This window comes from Natator depressus, chromosome 15 (genome assembly GCF_965152275.1).
Source record: "Natator depressus isolate rNatDep1 chromosome 15, rNatDep2.hap1, whole genome shotgun sequence".
Taxonomy (NCBI): Eukaryota; Metazoa; Chordata; order Testudines; family Cheloniidae; genus Natator; species Natator depressus.
The window spans coordinates 32,435,221-32,451,115 of record NC_134248.1 but is presented as its reverse complement, the minus strand read 5'-3'; the positions used below and the strand labels follow the sequence as shown (position 1 = coordinate 32,451,115).

At 45.2% G+C, this 15,895-nt stretch overlaps 1 protein-coding gene across 1 annotated transcript in view; it reads left to right on the top strand.

Moving 5' to 3' along the window:
* Nucleotides 1-15,895, top strand: part of TTC28 (tetratricopeptide repeat domain 28) — a 482,751-nt gene that overhangs the window by 22,152 nt on the left and 444,704 nt on the right. Inside the window, exon 2 of the mRNA XM_074973004.1 lies at nucleotides 7,587-7,865. Coding sequence (XP_074829105.1) covers nucleotides 7,587-7,865 — 279 coding nt within the window. The remainder of the gene's footprint in view (nucleotides 1-7,586; nucleotides 7,866-15,895) is intronic.

Below are 15,895 nucleotides of genomic sequence, written 5' to 3'. Positions count from 1 at the left end.
GGGAACTTGCTAAAATACAGCTGTTATAAATGTCTTGGCAGGTGTGTGGGGCTTTATTTTTTTTAATTGAACACTATTTTAGTTGAAGAGGAGTTCTGGAACTCCCAATCTGTTAGCACTTAAGGTCAAATGATCACAGATGTGGAATTTCACTGACCTACGTTGTTTTATCACCTCTCTCCCCACCTTTCTCTGTAACAAACCAGAGAATGACACTTCTTATTTAAGAGAACACCGTTAAAGAGACAATTGAGAAATAGATGTAGCTTGTCTGAAATCTTGTGCCCTTTGAGATTGTTTGTATTATGACCAGAGTTAGAGTGAAGCCAGGGCCCACCATGGCTAAATCTCAGTACTGCTTCACATTTAGTCAGGTTAAACAGAGTGGGGGCCCTCCTCCCCTCTTCATTCAAGCAGCTGATTTGCTTCCTTGATGATGTATGCTGTACGCTTAATGATGGAATCGGGCCTGAAGAATATACCCAGGCTTTCTGCTGATAAACCCAGATCCTGTGTTTTTTACTCTAAGGAGTGTCTCTCTGTTTATTGCCTGTGACTAGTCGATAAGATGTTATGGATTCTCTTTCAAACTACATTGCTCTTTCTCTCTCTCTCTCTCACCCCCCACCACATGTGATAAGAATCCACAGTATTTAGCAAGATAGAATGGATTCAGTTCCTTAGAGGGGAAGGTCAGTGCAAAAGATTGTCTGTGATATTACAGTTGCAATGGATTAGTTAAAGAAAGATAGTTTTGTAGTTCTTCAAAACCAGAAACCCTGCTGTATTCATTTGCTGTACTACAGTAGATCTGTCTTGTCTGAACAAACAAGCAAAAAACCTAATCTTTTTCTGGTCAGAGAGAATGAATGTAGTATAACAAATGTCAAGGTGAAGGGAAATATGCAGTGGGTGTCTGGGAAGTGCCAAAAAAACCCAACCCCTTTTCTGCATAGTATGTGGAAAATCTTGGACAGCAGGTTTGTTTCGGGTTGTAGACCCAGACAGTCTTAGCAGGTCTGACTCCTTCCTGCTGAGGAAATTTCTTTTGTTTTGCAGACAGGATTTCAGGTTAAGGATAAGCTCTGTGCTTCCCCGGTGGCAGAACATGGTCTTGAGGGAATAAGGGCCTCGTCTTGTATGCTAGAGTTTCAGGCAGTGATTCTCACTGAGGTAATGAAAATGGTGAGAGAGCTTTTGGATCTGTTTCCTTCTTGGTGGAGGCCAGTGGGGAATATTGGGTCCCTTGTTTGCCCCTCAATAAGGGCAGGCTGCGTCTTCTTTAGAAAGAAGAATTAGTGCATGCTTTGTTCAAGCAGTCATCACTTGACACTTAAGAATGTAGTTAATTATTGACCAGTCTCACGTTGTCCATTCATTGTAAGATTTTGGAGAAGGCTGTGGTAAGACCATGCTCACAGCCTCCTGAATGCCTTTGATCTCCTTGACCTTTATTAGTGTGGGTATAGGCCGGGCTTTGGCAGAGAGAGACTGCAATAGTCAGTCTCCTCTGGGTGATGGATGAAGGTCAGGTGTCCATGCTGGTGATATTAGATCTGTCAGCTGCCTATGATACCACTGATCATGAGGTGTTGCTGACTTGCCAGTGGACCCTGGTAGGTGTGGAGAAGGCTTCCCTTTTATTACTTTGCTCTTTTTTTTCAGAGAGGTAGAGCAGCAGATAGTCATGAGCAATTGCTCTTCTTCACAAAGGGCTGTCAATTGTGCAGTCCCACAGTGTGACATTCTATTACCTCTCCTGTTCAAGGTGTAGATGGGGCTGTTAGGCGTGATGGAAAGGAGGCATGGAATGCAGTGTTGTCTGTATCCTGACAACCATCTGTGTGTCTTTGTTTCATTCGACTTGGATAATCCATTTTAGAGCCTCAGCCAGAGTCTGGCTGAAATTGGGACATGGATAAGAGTGAGCTGGCTACAATGCAACCCAGACAAAAATGACGTGATGATGTGGATTGGGGAAGCAGCTGGAGGAAATGGTAGAGGTAACATCAGTCCCTTTGAGGGAGTATGTCCGCTTTCAGTAGGTTTTTTTCGTGGGGGGGGCTTTAGCGGCCCCCTCCCAGCTGCTGTATGATGATCACATTGCAACTATGGCCCAGTCAGCCTTTTACCACCTCTGTCTGGCTAGGAAGTCATGACCCTTCCTTTTGAATGCAGACCTTGCCACTATCTGGAAAGGCCACAGTGACTCATTTGGTTTTTGGAAAAGAAACCACCTATAAAAAAAATTTAAATTAATCTGAAAACAGGTGTATAAACTGAAAAATAGAGATCAGTTTTTGGGCCTTCAAGCATTTCTCCAGGACTTTAGTCTGCTTATTCCATGTATTTAGTAACATTAATAAAGTTGTCATCAGTAATTTTGGACTTGCTTCCTTTTTGCAGAGCTGCTGTATGTGATGTTTTCTAATGGTAAATTGCAGCCCCTCTGTTCAGCTGGTAGCAATTATCCCAGTCAAAGTTCTCTGCATTCACTTTGGATTTCAGTGGGAGGGTTCCTTGTGTTTGGAACTGCAGGCTATGGGAAGTGAACATTGCTTAATGCACTTGGGAAGGAGCTGTTGGTGCGTATTTTAGACAGAAGTTGTTCTGGAGTATCAAGTAATCTTTCATGTTAAGACATCAGTATTTTTAAGGGAATGCTTGACCTGTCTTTGGGGTTGATGGTAGCCTCTGCTGGAGTGATGAATGTTGGTCCTGGGTCGTTTTTGTGAAATGGCAAAGAGGCTATAGTAAGCAGTAGTCAGTGGCTAGATGAACTGTGAGATTCTCTCCCTTGTGCTTATTGAGGTTAACAATGTCTTAGTGAAGATGCATTTCTCTGGATGTTGCAGATCTGGCAGATGAATGTGTCATGTTCTGTGGATGGTAAAAGAGGTAATTGGTGGGTTTGGGGACTATTAACTGCTTAATTCCAATCTCTGGGACAAGGGTTACCTTCATGGACATGTTGGTAGTGTTCCACTGGTTTTGAATTGTGAACCTCGCTCCCCTTACAGCATCCTTAGGTGTATCAGACCTACAGGATAATGTGGTTTATTGTGAGAGCACTCAGAAGTTCTGATGGATTTCAGTTTGGTGTGAGGACATCCTTGCTCTGCTCTTAAACAGGTGAAGCATAATTGTTTGTCTTCAGAATACATGCAACTTGGCCATATTTTTGTCTTAAAATTAAGCAGCGTGTTGCTCTTTTCTCCTTGTAATTGGTTTTTAGTTAATGGGGAATATTTCCAGAAAAATACAATTTATTTGAATTATGTTCAAAAATTTTCTCTTGATTATGTCTAACCGAGGAAGTCACTTGTCCAGTGACACCTCCATATAGCCAAACCCTCACTTAAAGAAGTGTCTGATTTTTCCCAAAGGTTTATATAAAGATGATCAATGAGAACAGTTCAGATACCGACACTTCATTTTGTCCTGTGCAGAGCAACACTTCATGCTGAACTGTGAATTGTTGGTGGGAAGGGGAGACTCCAGCTTGTAAATTGGGAAACAAGGAAGAGAATGTATTAATGTTTTCTTGAACTTGTAGTTTGGGTATGTCTCCATGGCAGCAGCCCCAGGCAGCCAGTACATTGATTAAATGTAGCTAATGTTACCATACAAAAAACAATCTATCTATGATTCGTGTTGGAATTTGTTAATACAGGGCTAATCCCATCCACCAAAGCCCGAAAAACAGTTCCCATCCGTCTTTAATGCTGAGATTTGACACTAGCCCAGAGGCAAATAATGTGATTTTCCTTCGAGAGATTGTGTGCATATACGTACTGCTGCAGTTACTGCACCAGATTGACTGTGGCTCTGGTAACGGATGCACCTACCAAAGGCTGGGGGCCCCATCTTGTTCAACTGCAGGTCAACTCTTTGGTCACCCCAAGAAGTTATACTCCGTATTAATGTGATAGAGCTTTGATGTGTGTGTCAGGCCTGTGACACCCCAAGTTTTATGCGCAAGGTAGCTTTCCATCAGAACCAAATTACTGATCTTCTAGTCGTCTTCTTGAAACCCCATTCTTTCAAAGCTGAAGAAAGGCTTCATAGCTTAGATGTTCATGGAGATTTGACCACCTTCTTCAACTGCACTAGATTCTTCGGAGGCTCTCCCAGGCTTTTTGTAGCCTGTGCTGAGACGGTTAGAGGTCAATCAGTGTCAGCTCAGAGAATTTCACATTGGGTTTTTTTGAGTACATTAAGCTATGCTAAAGTCTCTCCTCTACTGAGAAAAATGGCTCACTTCACCAGGGCTCAGTCCACTTTCATCAGCTTTTCTGAGCAATATTCTGATAGCAGATACTGCAAAGTAGTAACATGGTCACGTGTACATATCTTTTCCACACATTATGCCATCACTCATGCCTCTTGTGATGATGCCAGCTTTGGCAAGTCAGTGTTACAGTCTGTTCAGATGACCAGAAGCCCCTCCACCTGTAAGGGAACTGCTGATGAATCACCTGCAGTGGAATATATGTGTGCACAATTACTCAAAGGAGAAAAAAGTGGTTGCTTATCTAGATTCATAGATTCCAAGGTCAGAAGGGACTATTGTGATCTAGTCTGACATCCTGTATAACACAGGCCATAGAATTGCCCCAAAATAATTCCTAGAGCAGATCTTTTAGAAAAAAACATCCAATCTTGATTTAATAATTGTCAGTGATGGAGACTCCACTCTCTGTACAGCACGCATTGTTCTTAGAGATGTGTTGTGCACATAAACGTTCCATGACCCTCCCCCTTCCTTACTACTTCAGACATTATGTACAGTGGTGCAAAGGAAAGGAGAGGGAGGCAGCAGACTCATCCCTTTTATGCCATCATCTGAGAGTGCATGAGCCCCTGCTCTCCTCCTCCTATCTACTGATACTGCTGGCAAATATCTGACTTGGGTGTGCATACACCTGCTGTGGAATGTATATGTGCTGTGACAGGGTCGGACCAGATGGCTACAGGAGAGTGATTTTGTGTGTGTGTGTGTTAAAAAGCATTGAGTTTTTATTAATCCATTTTAAATAGGTTTTAAGACAGTCCTCAGTTGGGAAGATATTTTAGCCCCAAGTTAAGCAGGGCCCTTTTCCCTGGGTAAGGTAATAAGGGCAGTTCCAGAACAATCAGGAACTTGCTGGAACCAAATAAGGCAGACAGGCTAATTAGGACACCTGGAGCTGATTAAGAAGCTGCTAGAATCAATTAAGGCAGGCTAATCAGGGCACCTGGTTTAAAAAGGACCTCACTTCAGTCAGTGAGGGGCATGCAAGGAGCTGAGAGTGAGAGGGTGTGCTGCTGGAGGACTGAGGAGTACAAACGCTGTCTGGCATCAGGAGGAAGGTCTTGTGGTCAGGATACAGAAGGTGCTGGGAGGAGGCCATGGGGAAGTAGTCAAGGGAGTTGTAGCTGTCACACAGGTGTTACATGAAACACTGTAGACATCAGTGATCCACAGGGCCCTGGGCTGGAACCTGGAGTAGAGGGTGGGCCCTGGGTTCCCCCAACTCCCTATTGGATACAGGAGGAGTTGACCTGGACTGTGGGTCCCACCAGAGGGGAAGGTCCCTGGCCTGCCCCTCGACCCACTAGGTGGACCGGAAGAGACTGTGGGGATTGTTCTCCTTCCTTTTCCCTATGCTGGCCAGTGATGAGGTTAGCTGAGTGAACAACAGGTTTGAGCCACTAGCAAAAGTGGCCAAACTGAGATCTCTGAGGCAAGCAAATCTGCCAATAAGCACAGGACCCACCAAGGCAGAGGAGGAACTTTGTCACAGTGCACAACAGATCTCTAAGAACAATGCTTACTGTACAGGTAAGTAACTGTTTTCCCTAGGTGGACTGCTTTGAAATAGGGTCATTCAACACTTTGTTTTACAGCTTTTGAGTCAGTGTTGAGACAGAACTATGTGAAAATAATGCAAATAAAAACAATGAGGCAGGTTTGTCTGTTCACAGATTAATGGGTGGTGTTAGTTCATGTTCTGGATGATGACTTTCAAAATGTCTGTTAAAAAACAAAGTTGTTGAGTTTGTCTCTGTTCTCAAGGCACCTCTGACCCCTTTGTGGCCTTCTTGAAGGCACTTACATCTCAATTCCACAACGCTTTCCGAAGAGTGGGGATTTAGGCTGCATTTCACAGTGATTAACTGAGCAGGTCTGAGTTTAGTTCAACACCTGCAGCTTTGCTCTTTGTCAGGAATCATCACAGGGTTAACCAGTGACCAGCAAGCATTCATAAAGTATTCAGAACAAAAGCAGAGAAAATATATCTTGAAAAAAAATAAACAGCTCACATGAATGTCTTAGTTTACCAGGCAGTCATCCATCCTTTTTGGCAAGGATTTTGGCGAGTTTCAAAGTCCTTCAGGCCCTTTCTGCTGGGCCTATTCCTCTTGGTCACAGCATCATGACAATCTTGTATCATGTGAGAGTGGTGTCCCTTTCTGTATCAGCCTGGTCAGTTTATACAGTTTTCCTTTCTTTGGTTGTCGGTTTCTTGAGCTTGGTTAAATGAGCAGATGAAGTTTTCCCTGTGGGAATGAGGCTTCTCCATTGAGATTTGCATTGATTACGCCCCCCTCCACTCTCACGCCCAGTGACTTCAGTTCCTGCAGGCAATTCCTATAACTCCCCCTTAGAATACCTCTCCCATACAGATACATATAACATTTATACAATTGATACAATAGTCTCTGAATATTCCATGTGTGCATAATGTCTGTTACAAAGTTATCAACACATAAAATAGCCTTTCGAATGAGAAACTACTGTTTGCTTTGCATCCTTAGAGGCTTATAATTGAAAGACGCTAAACAGTGTAATTGCAGACTTTTACTTCTGTGCTTTCCGATACTGTCAGACCTTTGTGAGAGCAGGGAGTCTACAGCACTAGCGAACAAGTCAACAGGATGATTCTTTAGGGTGTGTCCCCAATAAATCCTGGTCCACCCTCACTCTCAAACTTCTCTTGACATGGTGCGGACCCTTCATAGGCATTAACTTGTGTACATCTGCTCGCCAACCTCTCTGTACGAGTATGCCCACATATTCACACTTGCTTAATGACATCTCAACACATCTTCACACACATACTTGTGTTTGTTGACCCATCTACCAAACCCATTGATTTACCAACCTCTCCCAATCTGCAAACCACTTCTCTTCCACTCTAACCAGGGAATGTGCTTGAAATGATAGTCAAGTAGGACAGCTGTATTTAAACAAAAACTCAATGAGCATGTGGAGTTCAGTAAGTTACAAGGATGTATTAACTAGTCTTATATCTGGAGGAGGTAGTCATCTTTCTAGGAGATCATGAAGACATTGTTTGCTGATCATGCTTCATGGGAACGTTTTTTTGTTACTTCTGGTACAAAAAATGTACAAAATGACCAATAAATAACAAATTTAAAAATTGGAAGAAGTTCTCATTCCCTGTCCCAAATTTTAAATTGCTAAAATGTTAATGGTTTTATTTTCTATTATACTGTTTCTTCTACTTCTAAAATCTTTAATAAAACGATATGAAAGTGAGTAATCAGTACTTTTGGTTAATAACTTTTTCTGTCTGTAGATTCCTCTCTTTGGATCAAAATCTTTTGGAGGAAGAAGCCCCGACGGCCCCATGTTGAGCAAGGCTGAGTTTGTTGAGAAAGTTCGTCAGAGTAACCAGGCCTGTCATGATGGTGATTTTCATACAGCTATTATGCTGTACAATGAAGCCCTGGGAGTTGACCCTCAGAATTGCATCCTGTACAGTAACCGATCTGCAGCGTACATGAAAATCCAGAAGTACGACAAGGCACTGGATGATGCAATCAAAGCACGACTCCTAAATCCTAAATGGCCAAAGGTAGGAAAGCCCATTTCCCTTCTGGTGAGAGACCTTCTATGGGAGTTGCAGCTCCTGCAGTATTATTAAGGCTGTAATCATTTTGTTATAATGGAGATGGACATAAATCATTCTTTACTTACAGTTCACTTTGGCGGGGGCTCTGGAGAATAGAAATCTTTCTGTGTTAAAAGCTACTTGACTTATTTGAGTTTCCTGTTAAGAGTTAAACTATTTTCTGTGTAAACAGACGTTGGCCTATTTTTCCTCAGCTTGCCTGGCAAGGATTCTTTTTTGCTGATCCTTGTGAAGATTTTGGATTCAGCCTTTTAAACAAATGTCATTCATGGTGTGTGAAGATCAGACATCTCTCTTAACATTTACGCTAATAAACATTCAGCAGCAGCTAGAAGTATCTTGCTCTGAAAGCCTCAGGAGAACAGTGTGCAGAATGGAACATACTGCATAGAGATTGTTGGTAACAGGGTATTAGAGTAGAAAACGAAGGACTTCAGCTTAGGTCACCACCTCCTGCTTTTCTTAAAATTTAGTTTTTTCTAGAGCTGTTCTGTTTGGTGTATGTTCTTGATAATTTTTTAAGAAATTCCATATGTCCCAACGTCCTCAGTAAGACCTGACAAGCAATGGAAAGGTATGACCGTACATGTTGATCTGTCATAGGAAGGGTAAATAGATGCCCTTCTATAAAATAGGGACTCCCAGAGATAGCACTGCCTTTATTTAATGGTGTTGCCTGACAGTGGGTTTCTATTGTGTTCCATTGAGAGAAAGCATTATGTTCTATTTTTCATAGATCACTCTAGTGTTGACTTTCCTGAATCTCACCCTTCAGCATTCCTTCTGTTTTTACAATGTGTGGTGTGATATTTTGGCTGCTTTTCTTCATGTTCAGGTCCAGGGATCTTCAAGTTGGGTTTCCAGTCTCCAGGGAGATTGGGGGCAGATGCTGACTTGGCTGAGTGCTAAGCTGCACTAAGTGGCCAGTTCTGCCTTCACAGCTGCACAGGAAGATTCCTGTCCCTGATATCTTTGAAGCACTCGGTTCCAATGCCTTTCCATTCAAAAATATTCTTTCTGAAGCTGGAAATTTCTCCTATTGCAGTACTTTCTTCAGTTAATCCTGTCCATGTGTTGGTGCAGAACTGAGTTTTCTGAGCCTTTGCAGGAGCTGATCTCCATGCTGCAGGCTCAATTTAAAATAAATATGACATATACCTAAAAAGGGGAAGCAAAGCTCCTCTCTGACGAGAGCTTTGCCTTTTCCGCACCCCAGGGATGAGAGTTAACACCAGGGAGAAAGCAGGATGTTGCTCTTAGAGGTAAGGATGGGCCTTCTGCAAGTGGTCCTGGATTAGTTGCTGTGAAGCTCCTGCTGCTTCTAAAACTCCTTAGACATCCTACTGCTAACTGATGCACTCATCTGCTTGTCCTAGGTCTTGAGGAATGGCAGGGGCTGCAACTTCTAGGTGACTTTGGGGATGGGGGAACTGGGCTCAGCAGGTCAGTTCTCACAGATGCAGCCTGCATAGTAATGTCATTCATGCATCAGTCTTCAGTCAATGTGCACTCTGTAACATCATTTTGAGGGGTGGGTTAGCCTGCCTTTCTTGTGGGACCCCTTCCCCGCATCTGTTTCCCATAATTGGGAATGGATCCCCAGCTGTTGAAAATTGAAGGCTTGTGTCTAAGACAAGATAACCTTGTTTTCTGCCTTGGGCAACTCAAGTTGCCCTTTTACTTTGGTCATTAATTCACCTCCTCTCTGAACCCCTTGTAGGGCAAATGCCTAAAGCCTCAGCCGGGCCAGTGCACTCCCTCTCCATGGAGGAAAGGTTTCTAGTACAGCCAGGCTAAGAGGCAGGTTTGGTAAAACATTAGTGGAGATATTCTCCTAAGATCTGCCCACTCATGATGCCAAAAGGAAAGAACACTTTCAGTAGACCTGATGAAGATGATGAGGATGGTATAGGTCAACGTTTCTCAGATGTGGCCACCGTAGCCGAATGCAGCCAACAGGGGGTTTTCGTGCCACCACGACAGCCTCCTAGGTGGTGATGGGTGGGGCATAGCATTGGTCCTTCCCCATTCTTCCTTTTGCTCCTGGATGTGCCACCCTGCACCACCTCTGGAGTGAGGTGAAGTGCAACGCTGCAGGAGCCAGGTGAGGTTCTTGACCCACGTTGAGGAGAGGGGGGTTTGTGCAACAGGCTCCAGGGGCAGGACTTCAGGAGCCTGGCCGTGCAGCCCTGGCCTCCGACCACAGGGCTGTGGGTATTGACCCTCGTCCTCTCCCTCTGGCTCTGGCTGTGCAGCCATAGCCTTCAGCTGTGGGGCTTCAGCCTCTGGCCCCTGGTTCCAGCTGTGTGGCAGCAGGCGCTGGTTCCTGTCTGCAGTCCCGGGCTCTAGCCATGAAGTGTCAGGCAATAGCCACAGGCACCAAACCCCAGCTGCAGGGCAACAGGCTCAAACCAGGTGCCAACCCCTAGCTCTGGCCGCAGGGCAGCAAGTTCTGACCCCCAGCTCCGGTCGTAGAGCTTCAGTTGGCCTCTGGCCCCCAGTTCTGGCCGTGTGGTGGCGGGCGCTGGCCCCGGGCTCCAGCAACGCGACCCTAGCCCATGGTTCTGATCTCCTGCCCCAGCTGCATGGCAGCAGGTGCTGACTCACAGCTCTGTTCTCAGGCTCCGGCCATATGGTGGCAGGAGCTGACTCACACGGCCAAACCCTGGCTGCTGGCTCCAGCCATGGAGTGGTGGGTGCTGGCTTCAGCCACACACTCCTGGGCTCTGGCATCTAGCTCCTTGCTCTGGCCGTGCAGTGGTAGGCACTAGCTCTGGGTGTTGCCCACAGCTCCGGCTGTGTGGCAGGAGGCTCCGATCCCTGGCTCCAGCCACGCGGTTCCTGTCCCCAGCTCCGGGTTCTGGCCACTGGCACTGAGCCCCGGCCCTGGCCACATGGCAGCAGACACCAGGCCTTGGCTCTGGCCATGCCACAGTGGGGCTCATCACCCACCCCCATCGTCCCCGGCCCCTGCTGCCTTCCTGGCCTCGAATCCATCCCACCATCACCTCTAGCCCCTGCTGCCTCTCCCTTCGGTCCCCCCCATCCAGTGTTTACTGGGTCCTGGGGCTTGCTGCAAAAAGTGGTATTAACAAACATGCAAGTATCACTTTTCACTGCAGACTTACTAGCTATCTGTGAAAGGTGATACTTGTTTGTATGTTAATATCACTTACCACTTTTCATAGCCTCCCAGGTAGCAATTAAGTGTGCTGTGATATTAACAAATATACAAATATCACTTTTCACAGCAAGTCCCAGGACCCACTAAACTCTGGATGGGTGGGCCGAAGGGGGAGACAGCATTATTTTTATTGAGTCTGCCAAAGACTCCTAAAAATATACATTACAATGATTTGGATGTGAATCTGTGCATATTTAATTGATTCTATGGGGGTCGGACTACATGACCTCCTGAGGTCTCTTCCAACCCTAATCTTCTATGATTCTATGATTGTAGTTATGAGAGCCTTCCAACCTGGGGGTCCTGCTGCCTGGAGTAGCTTGCCTGAATCACTCCACTTTGTTAATTTTCAATATCATTTTAGATCTTATCTCAGAACACCTTTTCTCCCCTGCCTCTTGCTCTGTTATTTTTACTGGAATATAATTCACCATATTATTTGCACCACTTGGTTCTGTAATTTATACCATGTACCACATCCTGCATTAGTAAGGAGAATTCTGCTTTGACAGGGAGATGGACTAGAAATTCATAGGTCTCTTCCATTACTAACTTCTGTCTTGTATTAATGAATACTATAAAACATTTTGGACAGTTTCAGGCACTATGTAAAATAAAGTTGTAAGTGATCTCCAAGTTTCCAGTTCGTTCAATTGTATAAATGCTCGGAGGCACGGAGTATAAAAGCCAGTACATTTTTGGATAGTTTTGTTTTTTGTTACTGAGAAATCTGGTAACGATTTACAGTGGAGCCCACTTAAATGAATAGTTATGGAAGGACCTCGTAAAAGAATATTTTTCACATGCCAATCACAGACAGAAATACAGTGAGACCTTTGAAATGAGTCTCTGGTAAAGGAATAGACCTGTGCATCAAAGGGAAAATAAACTAAAAGGGAATAGGAAATTCATTAGCTTAAAAGATTAGCTCTGTTACCTGAAGGCATCTTTCTGCGTTATCAAATCAGAGTCTATTAAATGCAAAGAAACCCCTATATTAATGCAATGTTAAAGTTGCATAGTTAAAAATAAAAAATGTAGGCAGTAACAGGAGACAACGTGTCACAGTAGATATGGCATTGGACTGGAACTTGGGAGACTTTTCTGTTTTAATCCCAGCTCTCCCACTCTGTGACCTTGGGCAAGCCATTCCTATTTTCTGTGCCTCCAGTTATCACCTTTTTGCAGGTGGAAAATGGTGCTTACCTCCTTTGTAAAGTGATTTGAGACCTGGATGCGAAAAAAACTATATAAGAGCTAGATGTTGGTACTATTACTATGTTGTTTGTTCCTGCCATTTTGGATAAATTTGAAAAGAACCATCTTGTTTATATTATAAAATGTACACTTGCTTGCAAAGCCCAACAGATCTTTGTTGAGATAAGAAATGAAACAGTCAGAGGAACTTCTCCAGGCTTTCCTGCACAAAGTTGGTCCTTTTCCTGAACCCCCACTTACTCTTATTCTTCCCAGAGTGGTAGCCACTATGAGCAGCATCCCCCAGTGGTCTAGTTTGGAACTATATTTGGTTTAACTTTCCTCTTGACAAAGCACTCAGTTTTACAGTGGATTAAATTTGCCTCTATGCATCTTGTCAATTCTCGTGATTTTTTTCATGAATGATGGAATTTTGGCCAGGGCTGGAGCCAATTTTGCAGTGATGAGAAGCTCCAGCCTTCTAGCAAATTTCAGCCCTAGAAAGAAAATCCCCTCTGGTTGGTTGTTTGTGCCACTTTCCCACCTCGTGGTGTAGAGCAGCCAAGAAGCAGGCAGAGCTCTCTTCCCATTCCCTCTGCAACCCAACATCATTCTCACAGAAGAGGAAGAGGGAACAGAAAGATCCCAGCAGCTCAGAATGGCTCTATTCCCCCTCCCCCTTTGATCAGGGACAGCTCCTCTGTGCTACCCCCAGCCCACCCTCAACGTGCAAAGGGAAGTGAAGAACGTCTGGTGCTGCCCCCCTTCCCTTAAAGCTGGAAGGGGAAGAACGGGACACTGCTGCAGCTCCTGGCCAGGTTGGTAGAGGCTCATGAAGAACCCCAGGTGGAGCAGATGTGAGGCTCTGGGGCTAGAACTGATGAGAGGCTGGGGTGGGGGGACAGGACTGATTTTGGAGGTTGGGGGAACAGAATTAATTGCTGGGCAGGGGATGGACATATATGGGGATGAGAGCTCCTGCAGCAGGGGCCAAAATCACCTTCCCAATAAATTTAGGAGGTTGGTCAATGTTAATTGTCTCTCACACATACTGTGGATGGGTAGGAGGAATTAAAAATCAAAACAGACCAAAAAAACACAATATAACATATTCTTTAAAAAGCTCATGATTTTTGGATTAATTTCATTATTTCTCTGGGCTTCATTCATGATTTTTGAACCTTTTAGAGTTGGCAGTACTGCTTGTAGGATATGACTATCACGCTATAAATAAAGACTAATACGAAAAAGGCCTCATTCTTCTGTGGCCCTACCTTGGCAGCATGTTAATTGCGCTGTTTTCCTGTAAACAGTCTCAATCAATTCAAGATACAAACCAAATTTAAAGAAATTCCTAGCTGTTCATTCTGAACTGTAGTTTATATTGGAGAGTTTATAGTTCAATCAGAAGCATTTCTCTTCTAGAGACAGAATTCCGGTATGCTAGTGGCCTGGTAGGAAAGCACACTTTTTCTCACAAAAAAACAAAAAACAAACTTTTTCCTGTTTTGGTGAATTGTGTTTCAGTGGAAATTTTCTGACCAGCTTTAATGCTTCCCTCCCACTCTAATTTGCAATTAGCACAAATTTCCATATCAAACGTGCCTCTGTCATAACCTCCTCCTGTGCTAGTCCTGAAGCAACATGTCTCAGGTAACTTGCGGAATGACTCTTCCACCTCCTCCTTCCATCCCTACGCTACCTAGGGTGAGCCTGTGCAGTCAGCCATTCTCATGGTAGAGAGCTAATGAATGACCCCTGTCTCCAGCTGATCCTCAACTCAGCCTGTCCCACGTTATAAAGCCTTGAAATAACTCCCTTCTCACTGGCTGTTTGTGTGGATTTGAACCTTCTTGCTTTGGAGCACTATGGAATTATCTGTCCCATGTTAGAGCCACAGAATAACCCCTTTGCAAATGACTGCAGGCTTTGAAGCCAAGAATTGAGGAAGATTCAAAGAAGGATTGGCTATTTCTATGGAAAAAAGGAATATCTTAGAATTGTAGTTTACTGCTAACAAATTTTGGAAGGGAGATAAAACCTTACGCTTCAGGGCCTAAGCCAGAGGTGGGCAAACTACAGCCCGCAGGCCACATCCAGCCCGCGGGATCCTCCTGCCCGGCCCCTGAGCTCCTAGCCTAGGAGGCTAGCCCCGGCCCCTCCCCCACTGTTCCCCCTTCCCCCGCAGCCTCAGCTCACTGGGCCGCTGCCACAGTGCTCTGGGCGGGGGCTGCAGAGCCCGGCCTGACCCGTTGCTCTGTTCTGCACAGTGGTGTGGCTGTAGCGCCGCCAGCCACCTGCGTGGCAGGGAGCAGGGGGTGTTGGATAGAGAGCAGGTGAGTTTGAGGGGGTGGATAGGAGTCGGGGCGGTCAGAGGGTGGGAAATGGGGGTTGAATGGAGGCATGGGTCCCGGAAGAGCAGTCAGGAAGGAGAGGGGGTTTTGATGGGGCGGTGGGGGTTAGTCAGGGGCATGGGTACCTGGGATGGTCAGGGGACAGGGAGCAGGGGTGGTTAGATGGGGCAGGGGTCCTGGGGGGCAGTCAGGAATGAGAGGGGGGGTTGGATGGGGAGGTGGGGGGCAGTTGGGTGGGGGGTCTGGGGGCGGTCAGGGGACAGGGAGCAGGGGGTGGTGGATGGGGCAGAAGTCCCCTGGGGGCCGTTAGGGGACAGGGAACGGGGGGTCGTATGGGGTAGGAATCCCGGGGGGGGCTGCAAGGGGCCAATCCGATAGGGATCGGGGGCTGGGCCATGCCTGGCTGTTTGGGGAGGCACAGCCTCCCCTAACCGGCCCCCCCATACAATTTTGGACACCCGATGTAGTCCTCAGGCCAAAAAGTTTGCCCGCCCCTGGCCTAAGCCACCCTCTAACTATTAGAGACCAGAATGAGACCTAATATGGGGAGGCAAATTGTCCCGTATCTACCTACTGCAGCGTTTCTTAAACCTTCCTCTAAAGTGTCTGGTGCTGGCCTCAGTTGGAAACTGTATTGGAATAAATGCATAACGGGTCTGAGCCAGTATGGCAATTGTTCCTCTGTTTCTGTATGCAAGGATTTAAGATTTTCAGTGTTCACTTGACATAGTGTGCAGTGGATAAAAGAATATGAAATAAACACATTCACAGTGCAATTCTATTTGCTGACTAGACAGCTCCATCAACAAAGTAAACACAGTGGCTGTTTTAAGCCATGATTATCCTGGATGGAGATCTGATGAAAATGTCTCAGCAGGACAATTTCCTTGTCTTTTAAAAAAGCTGCCATCATGCAACACAGTAATTGAGATAATGAAAATCCCCAGCTGAATTTTTTTTTTCACCCTCTGCATTATGTTTTGCTGTTGGCTATGTATTTTTCTCATTCTCCTGCACAGGAATCTTTCTTTGGCCTAAATTGTTGGTCCAGCAGAAATTGTTTCAGATTAGATTGGCTTTAGATGATTTTGCGAGTATTGCCAAACTCTGCTTTGTCCATGTTTGGCTGCTGGACAATGACAGTTTTGAGTGTTGGCTTATAAAACATATTTGTACCTACGAAACTGATGTGATGTCCAAGAGCTGCCTAAGGCATCTTCCTTTGTTGTTTGTGTCTG